We start from the raw sequence: 22,898 nt of genomic DNA, 5'->3' as shown, positions 1-22,898 counted from the left end.
TGATGCTTTTGAACTGTGGTGTTGGAGAAGCCTCTTGAGAGTCCCTTGGACTGCAAGGAGATCCAACCAGTCCATTCTGAAGATCAGCCCTGGGATTTCTTTGGAAGGAATGATGCTAAAGCTGAAACTCCAGTACTTTGGCCAGCTCATGCGAAGAGTTGACTCACTGGAAAAGACTCTGATGCTGGGAGGGATTGGGGGTAGGAGGAGAAGGGGACGACAGAGGATGAGATGGCTGGATGGCATCACCGACTGGATGGACATGAGTTTGGGTAAACTCCAGGAGTTGGTGTTGGACAGGGAGGCCTGGCGTGCTGTGATTCATGGGGTTACAGAATCGGACTTGACTGAGCGACTGAACTGAACTGAATGTGTTGAAGTGTTAGGAGAGGGAATGTGTTCTATAGTTCTGAGTAGGTCTCGGTCTTTTAGTGAGTCTTTTAGTTGCTGGGCTGGTAGTGCCACAAATACATCTTAGATGTTTTTCATCCCCTTAGGAGCAGCAGAGGGTGCTGAGTTTGGTTTTCCCTTCTCTCAGGTCTGGAAGGCTCTGATGAAGCACCCAATTGGTTGGGATAGTCTCTCGATCTTGAGGGCAGGCCTTGTTAAGAAGAATAGAATACTGATGTAGTTCAAAAGTTATTATTTTTGTCTTGGACGTTGCTGGAAGGGTGAGAGTTTCTATGGTGGTTGCTTTGGTCTTCACAGTGAGCGCCTGGCAGAGTTGCTGGAGGAGGACTCTCCAGAGTGTGAGGCTCACCTCGTGACTGCCGCTCTGGAGTTTTTGAGGTTTGTTTATACCAAGCCTGTAGCAACTCATCAGTTAACAGTTTAGATTCCACTGCCCTGGTTCTGGTTCCCACGTAGGTTTCTCCTTTCGGGTTTCTGCCCTGCTAAGTTATTAGTCTCTGTATCTGCTTGTCTCTCCAATTTTTGGATCAGCAGTTTGTTCTCTAACCCAGTTCTCTGATGGATCTAAGAATTGTTGACATTTTTTTCAGTTTGTTCAGGTTTTTGTTTGTCATTAGGATGGAGTGATGAGTTCTAAGCTTCTTACATGCTGTACCAGAAATTGAAAGTTAGGACTTTGCTTTTTTGTATTAAAAATCCAAATACATAAAGCTTATGTAATACAGTATTTATTAACTAGAAGAATGTTACATAATATAATCTAGAGTCTTAATTTTGATAGATGAGTTTCAGACATGTTCAGGAATTTTAATTTGGATTGGGGCAGACATCCAGGGAATAGAACCTATATGCTTTTATATCTTACTTATGGATCTTACTTAGTCTTTTTCTAGTTTCCTAATCCATTGATAATGGGTCTGTTGATAACTTTCTTTATTACATACTGTTTGTCTACAGTAAACATACTTTTTAGACTAGACTGACTTTAAGAATCCTTACGGTGAGACTGAACTAAGGAAGTGAACTCATATCATCTCAGTTTATATGTAAGAAAACCGAAGTGGAAATGAAAGCAGTAAAATGAATTCATAACTTTTATTTTTATTATTATTATTATTATTTTTACTTTACTGTATTGTATTGGTTTTGCCATACATCAACATGCATCTGTCACGGGTGTACACGTGTTCCCCATCCTGAACCCCCCTCCTACCTCCTTCCCCTATAAATGTCTTTTAAAGTTTTCATTAATCTATTAATGATAGAGGCTTAAGTGAAACCCTCAGAACTTGGTTGTAAAATAGAATATGAAATCTGTTTTCTTACAACTCGGTAACATTTTCCTTTGAAGCCTAATCATGAGCAGACAACTGTTTGTAGTCTGAAAGTAGGTTTTCTGAAATGTCTCCTCCTAGAGTGAAAACAGTGGTGTATAGATGGAGATAAGCCTGCAATATGGAGACTCTATATTTTGTTTAGTAGAATTAAAGAGGACTCTGGAAATTTGTGTGTTTGCCTGAAGAATAAGTAGTAAAATTGTAAGCTGTTGTATGTATATAGAAGATGAGAAGCATTATCAAAGAGCACACTGTTAATTTGTCAAAACTCATAGAACTCTACAGCAGAAAGAGAACCTTAATGTATGCAAATTAAAAAAAAAAAAACAACCTTGTAGGTGTTTGGAGGATCCCAGGATAAAATGCAGATAGAGCCAAACAAATCTAATTCTGTTAGAAATGTATGAAAAAAATCTGAATAGAATGGGGGAGGAAAGGGGCTCACCTAAGTAACTTTGGAAATGCTTGGAACCTGTTAGACTGAAGGCAAAAGGAACTGCACATAAGTAGTGTCCTCAGGTTCAATATGTTTCTTCCCACAGAGGAATAGTTAACAATTCTGATTCTATACTAGAATTCACCAAGTCAGGAAGATAGGTGGTAGGTGGTGGGAACAAGGTTTCTCAGTGTTGGAGTAGGAGGTTACAGACAAGCAAGGGAAGGAGGGTACAGTGATCCATGTGGTCATGGATTAGAATTGGAGGCATTAGTATGAGCTCACATTTAACTTAATGTCGATACAAGTATACATCATATATGAGTTTAGTTCATTAGCCTCAGAGCAATCAAAAACAGAAATTTCATTCCTAGAATGAATGGTTTTTTATAATCAAGGTGGGAGTAGTTGAAAAGTATATTGTAGCTAATATTTTAGGTGTTTGCCTCAATACGTATTGTGGGATTTTTCACATCTTACAGAATTAGAGAGTCCTAAATCCAGACCTAAGTGTTGGCGAGTAGTATTGCCATATTCTTGAATGATCTCTTGGAGATTTGTATTGATACAAATACAATCCCTTGATCACAGTTATGATCGTATGTTGCAGTATTTGTAGTTTTATATAAATTATTGTTAAATATATGTGATATGCTCCTTCCTTCTCTCTCTCTCATTCTCAGGGGGAAACAGCAATGGTGTTTGAATGGAGCTAATACTTGTATGTAATTTTCAGTTAAACAGTTTGTGGATAAGACTGTAGAATGGCCATTTCCTAGTCATTCTGGGAGGCTGAGATAAATGACTATAACATGCATATAAAGATTTGGGAAAACTTAGGTTCAGTTTTTTCTTTTGATGAAAGGAAGGGTTTGATTGAATGAAATGACTGGGGAAATATTTCTTTAAAACCTTGGAGTGTCTTTATAATTTTTATGCTTGGCTAATGGCATGAATACTTAACCACATTTTTGGGAAGAATGATTTAAAATATTTTATCTTGGTGTTGGACTGTGTCAGCTATAATTTTGGGTTCAGAAAATAGTCACAATATGATTGAAATTTAATGGGTGGTTTTTCCAAATTAACCAAGGAGCATTTTGCCAAATGCTTTATAGATTTATCCTAGGAGTATTGCTTAGTGTTTTTTAGAGTTGTGTATACTACTATTACTATGTTTTACTATGTATTTTCTGATGTCACAAAAATACATATATAAGGAAAGATAATACTGTGGTTTCATTCTCTTATTACAACGCAAATTCTTATTTAGTAGTTTTGTATGGAGCCTGAGATTTTGCTAAGGTTGTTGGTCTGTGGACCACATTTACAAAGCGTTATTGCTGATGGTTCAGAAGCTCTTTGTTGTTTACAAAAGTTTCTCTTTTTTTAATAGGGGTATAATGTTACATACAATAAAATTATCATATTTATTGTATGGTGTTATGAATTTTAACAAATGAATATAGTTGTGTACTGTTCAAGATGAACAAAGCTGGACCCTAGTTAAAATGTAAGCACAGATTTTAATCAGTAATTTATTATTGCATTATGGAAGAGACTGCAGTGTGAGTGGAACTGGACTTTTATTTGTACAGCAGTGACTTGGGGTTTTAAAGGAAGAATAATGCAATTGAGAAGGGATTAGTGGGGATTCATTGGAGTCAGGGAAGTGATAAATAACAAAAAACTGGAAGAGGAGATTTTTGTTATTGGTTTATGTGAAACTACCTGGATTGGTTAACTGTTGCCCATCAGAAGCTCTCCCCATCCCACACATCCTGCCAGACAGAAGAAGCTCAGGTGTTTGCTGGAACAAACAGTAAATTCTTGCAGCTTTGAGTGTTTTCAGGCAGGTGCTTTTAAGAGGAGCTGGGGCATCCTAAGGATGCAGCCATGAAACTGTGTTAGCATTTTATGGAAGTCTTTATCAGTCATAAAGACATAAGTCTTAATAGGCATAGTTGAGAAAGGACTCAGGAGCCGGCTAGAGTTTAAAGTCTTTGCCATATCACCGCCACAGTCAAACAGTCAAGATGTAGAACTGTTCTATCATTGTCCTGCTCCCCGCCCCCCCCCCCCCCCCCCCCACATTTCCACATGCTTTTTTGTACTTATGTTGTTGTCCCATCCTCAGCTCTTGGTAATTACTGATTTGTTCTTTGTTCCTATTATTCTATCTTTTCCAGACTGTCATGTAAATGAAATGATGTAAATGAAACGATATAGATTTTTGAGACTGGCTTCTTTGACTCAGCATAATACATTTGAGATTCATCTATGTTGTTGTGAGTAGCCATAGTTTTTGTTGTTTTTGTTGTAGCTGAGTGGTATCCTGTGATATTGATCTATTAGTTTGTCCATTAATCAGTTCAGGGATTTTTGAGTTGTTTCCAGTTTTGGTAATTACAAATCCATTGTAAACATTCATGTACAGGTTTTTGTGTGAACATTAGTTTTCATGTCTCTTCCTCCTCTTGGGTAATGCCTAGAAGTCAGATTGTTGGATTCTGTGGTAACTGTAAATAACTTCATAAGAAATTGAAAATTTCCTGAAGTGGTTATATTGTATTTTATTCCCACTAGCAGTCTTTGAAAGTTTCAGTTGTTCTGCAGCCTCATTGGCATTTGTAATGTCAGTTTCCTTTGTGAAGTAAAAGTCGCTCAGTCGTGTCCGACTCTTTGTGACCCCATGGACTATACAGTCTATGGAATTCTCCAGTCCATAATATTGGAGTGGACAGCCTTTCCCTTCTCCAGGGGGTCTTCCCAGCCCAGGGATTGAACCTAGGTCTCCTACATTGCAGGCGAATTCTTTACCAGCTGAGCCACAAGGGAAGCCCAAGAATGCTGGAGTGGGTAGCATATCCCTTCCCCAGAGGATCTTCCTGATCCAGGAATTGAACCAGGATCTCCTGCATTGCGGGTGGATTCTTTACCAACTGAGCTATTCTTATATGTATATTGTGATCTCATTGTGGTTTTAATTTGTATTTCTCTAATAGCTAGTGATGGTGAGCTTGTCTTTATATATTTAATGTTACTTGTATACCTTTGCTAGCAAGAATAACAAGGAGATTTTTGAGCATTGCTTTACTAGCATGTGAGATGAGTGCAATTGTGTGGTAGGCTGAGCATTCTATACTGCCTTTCTTTGGGATTGGAATGAAAACTGACCTTTTCTAGTCCTGTGGCCACTGCTGAGTTTTCCAAATTTGCTGGCATATTGAGTGCAGCAATTTCACAGCATCATCTTTTATTTATTTATTTATTTTTTGGCATTTTTTCTAAATTTTAATTAGCGATTTAAAACAATTACAGTTAAGAGCCATAAATGACTCCTCTGGGGAATTGAGATAAAAGGAAAAATAGCACATGCTGCTGCTGCTGCGTCGCTTCAGTCATGTCCGACTCGGTGCAACCCCATAGACAGCAGCCCAACAGGCTCCCCCATCCCTGGGATTCTCCAGGCGAGAACACTGGAGTGGGTTGCCATTTCCTTCTCCAAGAGCATCATCTTTTAGAATTTGAAATAACTTAGCTGGAATTCCATCACCTCCACTAGCTTTGTTAGCATTGATGCTTCCTAGCGCCCACTGAACTTTGTACTCCAGGATGTCTGGCTCTAGGTGAGTGATCATATCATCGTGATTATCTGGGTCATGAAGATCGTTTTTGTATAGTTTTCCTGTGTATTCTTGCCACCTCTTCTTAATATCTTCTGCTTCTGTTAGGTCCATACCGTTTCTGTTCTTTGTTGTGCCCATCTTGGCATGAAATGTTCCCTTGGTATCTCTGATTTTTTGAAGAGATCTCTAGTCTTTCCCATTCTATTGTTTTCCTCTATTTGTTTGCATTGATCACTAAGGAAATGGCAACCTACTCCAGTATTCTTGCCTGGGAAATCCCTTGGATAGAGGAGCTTAGTAGGCTCTAGTCCATGGGGTTGCAAAGAGTCAGACATGACTGAGCACACACATGCAAACACACGTGCACACACACAGACATTAAATCTTGGAAACCTTTGCCTAATCTAGGGTCACAACAGTTTTCTCCTGTGTTTTCTTCTAGAAGTCTTAGATTTTGCATTTAACTCTATGACCCATTTTGACTTAAAATTTGTGTATAATTTGTGGTGTGATTGAAGTACATCTTTCGGCATGTGAATATCCAGTTGTTCTAGCATCATTTGTTGAAAAGACTGTCTTCTATTAAACTGTCTTTAAACCAGATATGTGAATCTGTTTCTGGACTCTGTTCATTTGATCTTTGCATCCATTGTTTTGTCAATAGCATGCTCTCTTGACTACTGTAGTCAAGATAGTAAGTCTTGAAAACAGTTATTATGAGTTCTCCAAGATGGTTTTCATTTTCAGAATTGTTGTGGCAACTCTAATCTTTGATATTTTGAATGAATATTAGTATCAGCTTGTCAAACTCTAATTAAATCTTGTTGGAATTTTGATTGTAAATCCCAATTCGTTTTGGGAGAATTGACATATTAACCACCATCCATGAACATAGATTATCTTTATTTAGGTCTTTGATTTTTTTATCCCTATTTTGTAGTTTTCAGCACATAGGTCATACACATTATTACATTTTTACCAAAAAATTTTATGTTTTATGATTCTACTGTAAATGATACTATTTAGAAATTTTAATTTCCAATTGTTCATTGCTTTTGTATAAATAAATTGATTTTTATATTAACTTTCTATTATGAGATCTTGCTCATCTCACATACCGAGTCTAGAGGTTTGAAACTTTTTATAGGGGTTTCCTTGGTGCCTCAGTGGTAAAGAACACATCTGCCAGTGCAGGGCATGCAGGTTTGATCCCTGGGTTGGGAAGATCCCCTTGAGGAGATGGCAGCCCATTCCAGAATTCTTGCTTGGGAAGTCCCATGGACAAAGGAGCCTGGCAGGCTACAGTCTATGGGGTCACAAAAGAGTTGGACATAACTTAGTGACTAAACAACGATGACCCTTCTTATATATTAGGTTGATTGGCTAAAATTTTGTTGAGCCTTTTTGTGTTTGTCTTCATGACAGATTCTGGTTTATAGGTTTTTTTTCCTCTTGTCATGTTCAGATTTGGGGATCAGGGTCATGCTGACTTCATAAAATGCATTGGATATTTGTTTTTCCCTCCTGTTTTGGGGGCGAATTTGTGTCAAATTGGTATTTAGTCTTGAAATCTTTGATGGAATTCACCAGTTCAGCCATCTAGACCGTCCTTGAGTTTTCTTTACTGGAAGACTTTAAATTGTGAAGCTCTTTTCTTTAATAGACATATTAAATGTTCATAGCTTTCATAGTTTGTGTCTTCAGTTTGTCAAACTTGGGGTAATTAAGTTGTAACTGATAGCTGTTTAATGTTTATCTGGTGTGTTGTATAGTTCCTTTGTTCCTGACATTAGTAGGAATGTGGCTTTTTTTTTCTTGGTTAGTTCAAGTTTTATCAAGTTTACTGATAGTTTCAAATGCCTTGGTTTTTTGTTTTATTGATTTTTTTTTCTCTTTTCAATTGCATTGATTTATGTTATCTTTATTTCCTTTCTTATGCTTCAATTTTAATTTTTTTCTAGTTCCTTAAGGTGGAAGCCTAGGTCATTGATTGAGAAACTTTATTCTTTTATAATATAAGCATTTAATCTTACTTTTCTTTGAACGTGTTTAGTTGCACCATATTATTTTGATATGATGTGTTTCTGGTTTCATTAAATTATAAACATTTTCTAATTTCCTTTGATTCTTATGAGAAGTTGGAGGAAGTCCCCCAGACCACTCTCACTTTTGATACCAGAGGCAAATTTGGAGTCCTCAAGACTACTCTTAGGTTCAGTTATTCACTAGAGAATTAGAATAACTCATAGAATCACTTGAAATTGTAATATGCCTGTTCTGGTTTATTTCAATGAAAGCATTCAAATAAGTCACCCAAGGGAAGAGAGCCTCCAGTTGTTTTCTCTCAGTGGAGTTATGTGACCTCATGCAGAGTAATGCAAATGAGAGAAGCTCACCTGAGGCCTATAGTGTAGTTTTTATTGGGGCAGACAGAGTGCCTGCTTGATTGACCTTTTAGTCTCCTCCAGCCCCTCCAAGAGAGTGAGCTGATATTGAGTGGCCCAAAGCACCCACCATAAATCACATTGTTAGCATAGACGGTCTGTGCTGGCCCAGGGCTCCAGATAAGCAAAAGCACACTTACCGGGCAGGACAGTCCAGCAGTTTAGACATTACCTGCCAGTAGCTGAGGGCCAAAGACAAGGTTAATAATTTGCTGCCTACATGTGTTCAGAAGAGTATATTAGTTAATTTTGAAATTTTAATGCTTATCTAGATATCTTTCTCTTACCGAGATCAATTCTACGTATTTGTGGCCAGAGAATATACTTGAATGAATTTAATTCTTTTTAGTTGCATGGCTCATGTCTTTGAATATTCCATATGTGCTTGAGAAGACTGTTTATTCTGCTGTTTTGAGGTGTCTTCGTTTCCTGTACACTGACATATTTTTAAGTTATTTGGTCCTTCAAATTTTTATAGAATTTACCAGTAAATATTTGGGCTTTGTTTTCCCTGTTTCTCCCCCTCTGGAAAAGATGAACCACTCTTTTAGTGGGCTCTATTCAGGTTTTTAAAACTTTTATCTTGACACAGTTGTTTTTTTAGCACATTTTTTTCCCCTTCACTTTTCTCTGTGGTGCTTTTCCTTTTTTTTTTTTTTTAAACTTGAAAGATTTCTTCTCCCTTCTTTATGTTTCTTACACTTTCTTTGGCTTAGCTCTTTTTAACTTTTCAGCTTTTCCAGTTTAAACACCTTCAAGTGTTGTCTTAAGGCTTCCTAGGTGGCTCAGTGGTAAAGAATCTGCCTACCAATGCAGGAGTTGCAGGAGACATGGGTTCGATCCCTGTCTCCTCTGGAGGAGGAAACGGCGACCTACTCCAGCATTCTTGCTGGAATAATCCAATGGACAGAGGACCCTGACGGCTACAGTCCATGAAGTCACAAAGAGTGGACACGACTGAGCAACTGAGCACACACGAGTGCTGTATTACTGTACCTCATAGGTTTTATTGTCTGCATCTAATAATTTAGTATCTTGTCATAATTTCCACTAAGATTTATTTCTTTGAGCTCTGTTATTTTAGAAATGTGATTTTTAATTTTCTGACATATATGGATTTTTTCCTTTAGTTATTATTTCTTGCTTAATTACATTGCAGTCATCATGTGTGACGTGTATCAGTCATCTAATATTTAAGATTTGCATTATGGCCCAGTGTGTGGTTAGACTTTTAAAATAGTCCATGTGTGCTTGAAAAGATTGTACTACAGTTTTTGACTGCAGTGTTCTGGGTGTATTCATTAAATCAAGCATGTGTGTTGTGTTGAGTTGAAATTGTCTGATTGGTTTATGATTGTTTGATTTATCTGTTGCTGAGAGAAATGTGTTAAAAATCTTGATCTGACAATTTCTGTCTATCCATCTGCCTATTTTGCTTTTTAAAAGTGTGCTTTGAGGCTTTTTTGAAGTGTAGGTAGTTGGATTATCTTCTTATATACTACATACTATTATTTAGGGGCTGACTTTATTACTAATGCATTCTGACTTAAGGTCTATTTTGTTTAGTTTTACTAACCACACGCAGTTTCTTTCAGTTCATTTTGCCTGATAAATAGTTCCCTGTTTTTAAATTTTCTGTGCTTTTGTTTTCCTGGTATTTCTTTTTTATGTAGCTTGTGGTTTGATTTTTAAGTTCATTACAGTTTGTCTTCTACTGAAGCTTTTAGTCCATTTGTGCTTATTATACTTAATAGTGTATTTGGATTAACTTCTCATATCTTATTTTGAGCTTTCTGTTTGTCCTGCCCATTTGTTTCTTCTTCTGTTCTTCTGTGGCTTCTTTCGTATTGTTTACATTTTGTCATTCAGTTTCCCCCCTCTACTCTCGTGCCAATTAATTGTATGCATTCTGTTCTTTTTGAAGATACTCTGGGAATTATTCACATGTATACTTATGAATTCTTAGTACACTTGACCTCTGGTTTTTACCTTCCTGTCTTATATAATGTCATTGCCGTGCATTTAAGTTCTGCTTCCATGTTTATAACTCACTAGACATTGTTAAAATTTAGATTTATCATGTCATCTTGCACATTAGACCTTCAGTTGAGATAATTTTTCTGAATCTTTAGAATTTACATTAGTAAAGATGTGTTGGTGGCTGGCTTTCTTCAGGTTTTGTCTGTCTGATATGCCCTCATTTCAAGTCAATAGATTTTTTTTTTTTTAACCATGTTGATGGCAACATTCTGCTGTCTATTGGCATTCTTCATTGTTGAAATAATCTGTAGTTTTTCTTTTCTTTATTTAAATTAATTTATTTTACTTTACAATATTGTATTGATTTTGCCATACATTGACTTGAATCTGCCACGGGTGTACACGTGTTCCCCATCCTGAACCCCCCTCCCACCTCTCTCCCCATCCCATCCCTCTGGGTCATCCCAGTGCACCAGCCCCATGCACCCTGTATCATGCATCAAACCTGGACTGGTGATTCATTTCACATATGATATTATACATGTTTCAATGCCATTCTCCCATATCATCCTGCCCTCACCCTCTCCCAGAGTCCAAAAGACTGTTATACATCTGTGTCTCTTTTGCTGTCTCGCATACTGGGTTATCATTACCTTCTTTCTAAATTCCATATATATGCGTTAATATACTGTATTGGTGTTTTTCTTTCTGGCTTACTTCACTCTGTATAATAGGCTCCAGTTTCATCCACCTCATTAGAACTGATTCAAATGTATTCTTTTTAATGGCTGAGTAATATTCCATTGTGTATATGTACCACTGCTTTCTTATCCATTCATCTGCTGATGGACATCGAGGTTGCTTCCATGTCCTGGCTATTATAAATAGTGCTGTGATGAACATTGGGGTACATGTGTCTCTTTCTGTAGTTTTTTTTTAAAAAATAATCTGTTGTTCTTACAGACTACAGTTTCATATAGTTTGTCTAGATTTTTATATCTTATTTTGCTGCTTGGAATATGTTGGGTTTCTTGATTCTGTGGGCTGATGTCTTTCATTAGCTGTAGAAAATTCTCTTCAAATACTGCCTTTCTTCCTTTATTTTCTTTTAGAACTGTTAAGTAGACATCTGTTTTCCTTACTCTTCCATGTATTTTTTTACGACGACCTGTCTTTTACAAATCCGTTTTTTTCCATTTGTATTTAGCACGAAAGAGATTATCCAGAATCATCTTCATGTTCATTAATTATCTCTTCATACAGTAATGTATTCCTACCATTTCTCTCCCCACCAACCCGGGTGTGTGAGTGAGTGTGTGTGCGCACGCACGTGCATGCATGCTTGACAACGCCTGAGTGCATTGTCACACAGCCAGTGCTTCAGAAGTTAAATGAATTGGGCTACGAAGTTTTGCCTTATCTGCAGTATTCATCTGACCTCTTGCCAACTGACTACCACTTCAAGCATGTCGACAGCTTTTTGCAGGGGAAATGCTTCCATAGTCAGCAGGAGGCAGAAAATACTTTCCAAGAGTTCATTGACTCCCAAAGCACAAATTTTTATGCTGCAGGAATAAACAAACTTATTTATCATTGGCAAAATTGTGTTGATATTAATGATTCCTATTTTGGTTAATAAAGATGTGTTTGACCCTGGTAATGATTGTTTAAAATCCATGATCGGAAACCGCAGTTATGTTTGTACCAACCTCATATACCATTCACATAGTTACATTTCATGTATACGAGAAGATAAAAAGAAGAACATAATGAACACTGTGCCTACTATATCAGCTAAGCAATAGAAAATTACCAGTGCAGTTTGCTCCCTGTACTGGTTGCCTCCTCTATACCATACATTAGTTCTTTGTTTTGGGGAATATGAAGTAGAGTGAGACTATAAATAGCTGCTCCAACCAAGAGCTTTTAAAATACATATTAGGATTTTAATTTGAATAAATTTGAGACTTGGATTAGAAATTAATTCCTAATCTAGTGCCATTTTCCTTTTCTCAGTTATTTCATTTAAGGAAAAAGTTTATTCTGTTAGCTTTCAGTTGATTTTACCCTTTTTCTGTTTCACCTGCTTTCCACCTTTGGTAGATTAATGAATAGCCTACTCAAACATATTGTTCATCTTAAGTAATATTTGTGTAGAGTTTATTAACAAATTAATTTTTCACCCAATACTTTATAAATGGGAATACCAGACCACCTGACCTGCCTCTTGAGAAATTTGTATGCAGGTCAGGAAGCAACAGTTCGAACTGGACATGGAACATCAGACTGGTTCCAAATAGGAAAAGGAGTATGTCAAGGCTGTATATTGTCACCCTGCTTGTTTAACTTATATGCAGAGTACATCATGAGAAATGCTGGGCTGGAAGAAGCACAAGCTGGAATCAAGATTGCCGGGAGAAATATCAATAACCTCAGATATGCAGATGACACCACCCTTATGGCAGAATGTGAAGAGGAACTGAAAAGCCTCTTGATGAAAGTGAAAGAGGAGAGTGAAAAAGTTGGCTTAAAGCTCAACATTCGGAAAACGAAGATCATGGCATCTGGTCCCAACACTTCATGGGAAATAGATGGGGAAACACTGGAAACAGTGTCAGACTTTAATTTTGGGGGCTCCAAAATCACTGCAGATGGTGATTGCAGCCATGAAATTAAAAGACGCTTACTCCTTGGAAGGAAAGTTATGACCAACCTAGATAGCATATTCAAAAGCAGAGACATTACTTTGCCAACAAAGGTTCGTCTAGTCAAGGCTATGGTTTTTCCAGTAGTCATGTATGGATGTGAGAGTTGGACTGTGAACAAGGCTGAGCGCCGAAGAATTGATGCTTTTGAACTGTGGTGTTGGAGAGAACTCTTGAGAGTCCCTTGGACTGCAAGGAGATCCGACCAGTCCATTCTGAAGGAGATCAGCCCTGGGATTTCTTTGGAAGGAATGATGCTAAAGCTGAAACTCCAGTACTTTGGCCAGCTCATGCAAAGAGTTGACTCATTGGAAAAGACTCTGATGCTGGGAGGGATTGGGGGCAGGAGGAGAAGGGGACGACAGAGGATGAGATGGCTGGATGGCATCACTGACTGGATGGCCGTGAGTCTGAGTGAACTCCGGGAGTTGGTGATGGACAGGGAGGCCTGGCGTGCTGCGATTTATGGGGTCACAAAGAGTCGGACATGACTGAATGACTGAACTGAAAATAATAATCTTTTTACTTAGTTCCTTTTATAATTGGAGAGTAAATCTAAAAATACATGTTTCTGGTGGTTTTTATTTTTATTTTTTAGATAAGTATTTCTGATGTGTTTTTGGTGGTTATCGATGTTTATTCTGTGGACTTGCTTGACCTTTAGGTGAAATTGGAGGTAACTTTTAGCACTAGGTAGTATCCAGGTAGTTCTAAAACTGACATGTATCAGACAACTGTAGATCTTCTAGATGCTGTTTCACTCTGATTCTTGGGTTCTTGGGCAGAAACTTCTGATTTAGTCAAAGAATCTTTTTTTTTTTTTTTTTTTTAGTCAAAGAATCTTAATGATGCCTCCACACATACTTAAAAGAAGGGGCTAGTTTGGGGCATATCAAATTCAGAATTACAAAATGTTTTTTGAACAATGCAGTTTTGTTTAAGGCATGGTGGCTTTTTATTTTTTATTTATTTAAAATTATTTTATATTAGAGCATAGTTGATTTAACAATGTGTTAGTTTCAGGTGTGTAGCAAAGTGATTCATTTATATGTATGCATGTATCTGTTCTTTTTGAAATTCTTTTCCCATTTAGGTTATTACAAAATACTGAGCAGAGTTTCCTGTGCTATTCAGTAGGTCCTTGCTGGTTATCTGCTTTAAGAAGAGCAGTGTGTACATGTCTGTCCCAAAGTCCCAATCTGTTTCTCTCCCCTGGTAAGCATAGTTTGTTCTTAAGTCTGTCTGTTTCTGTTTTGTGAATAAGTTCATTTGTATTATTTTTTAGTTTTAGATTCCACATGTAAGCAATAGCATAATGCTATTTGTCTTTCTCTGACTTGCTTCACTTAGTATAATAATCTTCCTCTATGTTGCTGCAAAGGGCATTATTTCATTCTTTCTTATGGCTGAGTAGTATTCCATTGTATATATGTACCAAATCTTCTTTATCTAGTCCTCTGTTGATGGATGTTTAGGTTGTTTCCATGTCTTAGATGTTGTAATGAGTGCTGGAATGAACATTGGGGGCACATGTATCTTCTCAAACCATGTTTTTCTCTGGATGTATGCCCAGGAATGGGATTAATGGATCAGATGGTAGCTCTATTTTCTGCTTTTAACAAACTTTTTGGGAACCTCCATACTTTTCATATCTTATAAGTAGAAGGAGACCATGTTATGTGTAATATTGAATGAATTAGCAAATTTAAACCTCCAGTGAAGAATTGCCAGTGTATATAAAAATTGGATACCAAAAGCTTGAAAAGTTTTAGAAGAAACTTGAAAACTTATTTTTATCCTCACAGATATTTGTATATTTATTCTTAGTACAATTTAAACAGTAATTGTGAACTTTCAAAATCCCAGTTCTTACATTATAAAGCTTGAAAGAAACATGGAAGGCTATTGTGTGGGAAGGAATTTGGTACTTTGTTTCTCATTAGTCTTCCGCAGCTTGAGTTGAGTACCATCTGGGGCTAGTTATTAGCTAATATTTAGGGTCAGCTGGTTAATGATTTAAATACATCAGCACCACCTGTATGAGAGCAGAGTTCTATGGATAAACAGGCAGATGGGAAAGCCAGATTCCTCTTTACTGTTTCTAAACCTATCCGAGTGTACTAACATTGCTTTGGAAGCTTATAGACAATATTGATGCCTGGTCCCCAATTCAGACCAGTTTAATCAGAATCTCTGATGGAGGAACCCAAGTTAGTCTATATTTTTATAGAATTTTTCAGATCATTCTCATATGCTACCAGAGTTAAAAAATTTATGCATTAGGTATATCATGCTGTTGCTGCTACTGTTGTTGGTAGTGGTATTCCTGTTACTGTTATTTTTATTACTGTTGTGTCTGTGTGGGAAAGGGGGTACATAATCTAAGAAATACGGTGTTCAAGATAACTTGCATTAGTATGTTTGGGCTTCTGTAACAATGTACCATACATAACTGGTGGCTTATAAACAACAGAAGTTTATTTCTCACAGTTCTGGAGGTTGGGAAGTCCAAGATCAAGGTATTGGCAGGTTTGGGGTCAGGTGAGAGCCTGCTTCCTAGTCAGCTTTTTTTTTTACTCTGACTGCACATGGTAGAGGGGGTAAGGAAACTTTCTGGGGCCTTTTAAATAAAAGTATTAATTCCATTCATGAGGGCTCCACCCCGGAGGCCATACCTCCTAATAACCGTTACCTTGAGAGTTCGGATTTTAACATATGGTTGTAGAGGGTAGGGGGATATTCAGGCCATAGCATAACCGTTACATGTATATGTACATATAAGAACTGTTAAATGTACAATTCTAGTTTCTGAATATTCAAGAACTGATTACCTCATGATCATTATATATTGGTGATTATTGGATTTTGAAGTTATAAACATGTAGATAAAGCAAACTGTTGAGTTAAATTTTGTTTTATGCCTTATTGTTTCGTGACATACGTATCATGTTTTAACATTAAGTTGGCCTATCCAGATTGTTGCTGCTTCATCAGTTTTCATTAAGCTGTTGTTTCAGTGTACAGATGGAAGATTCCTCTAATTTAAACAGAAAAAGTATTTTTAAAGAAGATACTGGGTTACTCATAGAATTTCCTAAATAGTAGAACCAGGCTTGGAATCCACATCCAGGAGCTATGTAACAGATCATAGCGCATGCCTGGTGTGGTGAAGGTACCGCTGTTGGATGGCATACTCACCACTCTTTGTGCTCTGTCTCTGACCTGAGGCGACAAGTACGCCTTAAACCGATGCCAGTGCTCCCTTGAGAAATGGGATAAAAGAAGGATGGTGGTGGTGGTTTAGTCTCTCAGTCGTGTCCGACTCTTGTGACCTCATGGACTGTAGCCCACCAGGCTCCTCTATCCATGGGATTCTCCAGGCAAGAATACTGGAGTGGGTTGCCATTTCCTTCTCCAGGGGATCTTCCCGACCCAGGAATCGAACCCAGGTCTACTGCATTGCAGGCAGATTCTTACCAACTGAAGTAGGAGGGAAGCCCCTGGATGAGTTAGCTGAATGAGTTAGCTTAAACTGGATTTAACTAGTCTTTGTTCTTACCCACAGCCTCACCAGAATGGGTGGCTGTGGTCCCTGCTGCTCCTGCAGCTGTTGCCTCCTCCTCTCCTGGTTTGCCTGACGGGTCATGCACCTGTCCCAATTGCAAGGAAGGTTTGGAAGGCAAATAGCTGGTGTTTTCAGCTTCTTTAGTTCCAGTTAGTGGTTCTGCCTCATAAGGTGAGGATTCTTCAGCCATAGGAGGGTAGTTTAGATGCTGACTATCCATGACAGCACATTTTGTAAGTGCATGGTCATAGGATTTGTCTGTATGTGTCCCATGCCTTGAATATTATATTTATTTTCCTTTCTGATGTTGAAAGAATGAATGGAGTGTGATGATAGATATAAAGGAAGAAGAATTTAATAGAAATATAAAATTTGGACGTGAACTAGGCCTTAGGAATTATCTAAGCCAATCTAAAGAATAGACTACTGATTATAAGAGTAATACCATTCAGTGAGAAATCATCTTTACTCATATTATTGAAACCAGTTTCTGCCCCAGTAGTCCTCATAAAGAAGCTGCTGTATAAAGTAGTGAACAACACCCTTGTAGTATCACCAGTGACACATTAGTTTGGCCTTTGTCCTGCAGCGTCAGTGAATAGTGCAGTTTAGTAAAAGTAGGTCAGTTCAGTTCAGTCCCTCAGTCGTGTCTGACTCTGTGCGACCCCATGGACTGCAGCACGCCAGGCTTCCCTGTCCATCTCCAACTCCCGGAGCTTGCTCAAACTCATGTCCATCGAGTTGGTGATGCCATCCAGCCCTCTCACCCTCTGTTGTCCGTCCCCTTCTCCTCCTGCCTTCAGTGTTTGCCAGCATCAGGGCACAGTGCAGTTCAGTAAAAGCAGGTAAGGGGAGCTAGAAATGTAACTGAGCACTCAAGGGCAAGGGCAAGATTCTCCCAGAAACTTAATTTTGGGATTCCTGTAGTACATCAGACATGTAGTTGAAGTCCTCACAGGGCATGATTGAAATAATTTTACCTTTGTTCTCTTCACCAGGCCATTAAAAAAGCAGTCAGTGAAGCTATATGTATAGTTTTTGGGTTTTAGCAATGAGATATTCCAATACATTCTCTGAGGTGACCTAGTAACAAAATGTGCACAGAGACGAGACTAATTACATAGATTTATTAGGTATAACTAGTTTTAAATTAAAAAAAATTTTTTTTTAGTTTTAAATTGGAGAAGGAAATGGCAACCCACTCCAGTGTTCTTGCCTGGAGAATCCCAGGGATGGGGGAGCCTGATGGGCTGCCATCTATGGGGTCGCACAGAGTCGGACACGACTGAAGTGACTTAGCAGTAGCAGTTTTAAATTTAGGGAAATAATGTGTGTAATAAAGCTTTGTAGGTGTCGCTTTGGGAATCTGTGCAGTGGAGAGAGTAATCAGTTTTACTCAGGAGACTATTTCAGGTTGTGCTTTCTAGGTGAGCAGTTGTTGGCAAGAGGGACAAGGTATGGAGATGTCTAATAGCTTTTAGTCAGTAGGAACGCTGTGTACCAGACTTCTGTCATGCCATTCATTATACATTCAAGGAATAACAAACAGCTTGTTGTTACTGGAGCATAGTAGAGGAATAATGGTATTCATTAAAATAAAAGCTTACCTGTATTTTTCAAGAATATCATCTCTAATGAGACCCACATACAAGATGGTCCAAGAGCTGATGAGTGCAGACCATTATTAAACATTTGAGTGCTGATATAAGTATGCTTGCCATTGTATTAGATGGTTTTAGGATAGGGGATACAGTTATGAATGAAACAAAGCCCTGGAGTATAGAGGGGTAGGAAATGTGAAAACCATTCTAATATCATGTGTTTGAAATGTACAGAGCACTGGAGGAGTACAGAGGAGGGTGTGCTTGAGGGACTCATGAAACGCTTTCACTTAGGTGTGGTGACATTTCAGGATATTTCTGAGTGTCTAGAAGGAGGAGGGTGACATTCCAGAAGTTAATGTATCATTTTTATTATATTTAAAGGAGCTCAAAATGCATCACCTTGTTTTGTTCAGAAAGAGGAATGTGGATAACAGCAGTTTGGTAGAATTCCTGTAGTTAACATTTTCTTTGATAAGGGTAGGGAATTAAATTGATTTGGTCTGTTATTTAATTCAGATTTATAAGCTTTATTTTCCAGTAGTGTTACATTGATGTTATTTCTGAATTAAATATATTCTTTGTATTGTGTCCACTCACTCTTAAATTTGTCAGCCAGACTAGGTGCCTGAGGATCATTTTTCTCCAGGGTAATCAGTTTATACATGCAGAATTCCATTATGATGCATATATATTTTCAGAGCAAGGATTATGTTTAATAGAACCCACGTTCTTTCCTGTGCCTCAGTAATAGAATCTTTTTTTTTTTAATCTGGTTACTATATATTCGCTGTAAAAATTTCACTGAAAAGAGATAGCTACCTAAACAAAGTATAACAGAACTGCTTCAGGGATGAAGAAGAGGAAGGCTGTGTGAATTCTACATGGCCTTTTTTTTCCCACTCTCATTAGGTCAGAATTTTTTTCACTGGCTTTAGTCCCTGTTTGATTAATTATGGATGTGATTTTAGAAGTTTTCTCAAAACAGATTTTATAGTAGGAGAATGTTCTTGAGGCCCCTGTGGCCCTTTATAGTCAGATTTTTGCCATATATCTATTACATTGTGTTCTTAAAAGGTGGCCTGACTCTTATGTTCACTTCGGAATTCACTTGGTTTCATATGCAACTCAATTATTTCTTTTGCCTTGTTAATACTATAGTTCAACTTCAATGACTGTTAACTACTTTTTATTTTATTTGCTTTTTCAGTCCAGCCCTTCCTTAATTTTTGCACTTTTTGTTGTTTGTTTGTTACTCTTTTGGCTGATTGTTTGACTATATTAATAGAAGGAAGAACAGTGAGGTCAGTGTGCTTATTTCATCTTTATCTAAAGTTGATACGTTGCCTCCTAATCTCTGTTTATATTGCATATTTGTTGAATGACACCAATATGGACTGCCGGCCTACCCTGTCCTTTATCTTTCTTCTCCCACATGGATCCATCCGTCAACTTTTATCTTCATCAGTGCTCATTTGAAATATTTGAGAAGTTCTGTGCTTTCTCTTTCTCTAATTGCTTTTCCTTCTAGCCAGGACCTCAATGTAATCATCAGTGATTTTGTAAAAGGATAATTTTACCAGTAGTTTTGCCTTGCTTGTTTTTGTATTACCATGTCAGGCATGATGCCAATAAGCTCCTAATAGGTGCTCAATACATTAAAAAAATTAATACCTTAGTAACTTATAAAATTGTTTGTCTTTTTCTGCCACCTTTTCCTCTTTCCCTTTCTTTATTAAGTTTTTAATGAGTTTCTAATTTAAAAGTTAATCAAATTACACATGGAAGTGTTTAGTATTTATAGATGAAATTTATTACTTCAAATTTGAAACATTAGAACAAATTAAAATACCAGCAAGCTTCATTTAAAAATTCTAAATTTTTTATCAAATTTTCACCTGACAAATGCCTCAGTTTCGTTTGTTGCAGTTGAAGCCTTTGTATGAAGGTGATCTGCAAAGTAACATGACATGATATATTTCTTAGTATTAAGTAATGGAAGTATTATTTATTAGTTTTGATGAGCAGCGGCATGCAGATAATTTTATTTATTGCTAAAATTCTTCTTGAGCTGACTAGTTCATTTGTGACAACTTTTTATTACGTCATAAACTAGACACTGAGTTCTTATAAATTTAGTGCTTCTTTAGACAAGCTTAGTGACAGTTGTGAGACCTCTGTAAATTCTACAGAAAGGACAATAGTGCTTACTTGCTGTCTGCATTTTGGTAGTGTGCAAATGGCTTATGGTCTGCCACTATGAGTTCTTCATAGTTTATCTACAAACCATGATAAGTGTTAATATTCTAACATAGCAAAACAAGCTCTAGGAACACATGAGAGAGTAACTCTGCTTTGTCTAGACAAGCTGGGAAAAGCTTCTATAGAGAAGAAGTTATCTTTGTGTAACTCAAAAAATAGTCTTTCCTATTTGTGTTTTAAGCAACTTTTTTGAGATAAACTTTACCTGTAAAATATATATATTTTAATATTTAAAGCTTGATGAGTTTTGATATATGTGTGTATCTACCATTATCCCCCTTAAAAAAAAAATACAACAAACCCGTTTTATCACATCAGTCCAGAAAACTGCCATAGTCAGTTTCCAGTCAATTCCTACTTCTACTGCCACAAGTACTGATCTAACTTCTATCACTGTAGGTTAGTTTTGCTGAATCCAGAACTTGATATATTGGAGTCCTTGTGTAGGTACTTGCTTGAGACTGAATTCTTTTGTTTACCATAATTTTAAAAAGACATCCTTATTGTTGAATATGTGAGTAATTCTTTTATATTGCTGAGTAGTATTCCATTGTATGAATATGCCAGAGTTGGTTTATCATCCTCTTGATGGGCATTTGTGTTATTTCCAGTTTTTGGTTATTATGAATAAAACTTCTCTGAACTTATATGTAGAGATCATTGTGTGGTATATGTTTTAATTTCTCTTGAGTAAATACCTAAAACTAGAATTGCTAGTTCATAGGGTTAAGTGTGCATTTAACTTTGTAAGAAACTGCCAAACTAGTTTTCCAAGTTTATACTAGTTGTGTATGAGAGTTTCATTTGCTCCATCCTTACCAACGCTTGAAATTATTGGTCTTTTTAATGTTAGCTATTTTAGTGGGTGTGAAGTGGTATCTTATTCTACTTCTGTGATGATTGAGATTGAGCATCTTTTTATGTGCCAGCTGGCCATTCATGTATCTTCTTGTGTGAAGTATTTAGTGAAGTCTTCTACCTATTAAAAAAGAGTAAAATTTGTATACATTAAATTTATGCTTTTTGGTGGCCATTCCTAAATTTAGACAAATATATACATTTGAGTGTTGATCCCCATTGGTGCAGTGGTAAAGAATCCCCCCGCCAATGCAAGAGATGCTGGTTCCATCCCTCAGTCGGGACAATCCCCTGGAGTAGGAAATGGCAACCCACTCCAGTATTCTTGCCTGGAAAATTTCATGGACAGAGAGGGACCTGGTGGGCTACTGTCCATGGGTCTCAGAGTCGGACACAGCTGAGGGACTGAGCGCGCACACACACACACACACACACACACACGCATTCGGGTAATCATTGGCATAATTAAAATAGAGAGTAATTCATGAACTCCCCCCATTTTTCCTTTTTGTCATCAACCTTTTCCTCTACCTGCAGCTCTAGGCAACCACTGATTTGTTTTCTGACTCTACACAGTTTTGTTTTTTTCCAGAAAGTAATATAAATGGAATCATGTATCTTCTAGTGTTTGACTCCAGCTACTCTCTCGTACTATAAAGCATTTGAAGTTTATATATGTTGTTGTGTGTGTTGGTGGTTCTTTTCCCTAAAACTGTAAACATTTATTATAACAGAGATATAGAAAATGTACACATCATATTAAGAGAGCAAATTAAGTTTATAAATGTGATCACACCAAAGTGAGCAGCATATAGATTAAAAAATAGTACAATGCCAGCATTCTTGAAGCCCCCCGCCATGTTCCATTCCTTCCCCAGAAATAACCATTATTTTAACTTCTAACAGCTAAAATGGTTTTCCTTAAGTCTTTTTTAAGTTTATTTTTATTACAGTGTTTGTTTGTTTGTTTTTTTCATAGAGTATTCCATTGTTCGAATGTGCCACAGTTTGTCTATCCCCATTTGAAGAACATTCTGTAATTTTTGCTGACTGTGAATACATTTGCTATAAATATTATCATACAGATGTTTTTGTGAATACATATATAATTGTCTGTCTACAATGTGAGAGACCTGGGTTCGATCCCTGGGTGGGGAAGATTCCCTGGAGAAGGAAATGGCAACCAACTCCAGTACTCTTGCCTTGAAAATCCCATGGATGGAGGAGCTTGGTACAGGCTACTATCCATGGAGTCACAAAGAGTTGGGCACGACTGAGCAACTTCACTTCACTTATATTTAATTTCCCTTGAAAAGAGGAACTGATGAACGATGATAAACTATGGAATGAGGTTCGTGACATTGTACAGGAGACAGGGATCAAGACCATCCCCATGGAAAAGAAATGCAAAAAAACAAAATGACTGTCTGGGGAGGCCTTACAAATAGCTGTGAAAAGAAGAGAAGCAAAAAGCAAAGGAGAAAAGGAAAGATATAAACATCTGAATGCAGAGTTCCAAAGAACAGCAAGAAGAGATAAGAAAGCCTTCTTCAGCGATCAATGCAAAGAAATAGAGGAAAACAACAGAATAGGAAAGACTAGAGATCTCTTCAAGAAAATCAGAGATACCAAGGGAACATTTCATGCAAAGATGGGCTTGATAAAGGACA

The 22,898-nt window shown here is 37.3% G+C and overlaps 1 protein-coding gene across 8 annotated transcripts in view; it reads left to right on the top strand.

Moving 5' to 3' along the window:
- Positions 1–22,898, top strand: part of LRP6 (LDL receptor related protein 6) — a 177,578-nt gene that overhangs the window by 37,692 nt on the left and 116,988 nt on the right. Inside the window, exon 2 of one of the 8 annotated variants that reach the window (XM_025283273.3) lies at positions 4,374–4,472. The exons of the other annotated variants lie outside the window; for them this stretch is intronic. Coding sequence (XP_025139058.1) covers positions 4,465–4,472 — 8 coding nt within the window. The 5' untranslated portion in view covers positions 4,374–4,464. The remainder of the gene's footprint in view (positions 1–4,373; positions 4,473–22,898) is intronic. 8 annotated transcript variants of the gene reach the window in all.

Source organism: Bubalus bubalis, chromosome 4 (assembly GCF_019923935.1).
Source record: "Bubalus bubalis isolate 160015118507 breed Murrah chromosome 4, NDDB_SH_1, whole genome shotgun sequence".
Lineage (NCBI taxonomy): Eukaryota > Metazoa > Chordata > Mammalia > Artiodactyla > Bovidae > Bubalus > Bubalus bubalis.
The sequence above is the reverse complement of the archived record's forward strand: the minus strand, read 5'-3'. Positions and strand labels throughout refer to the sequence as shown.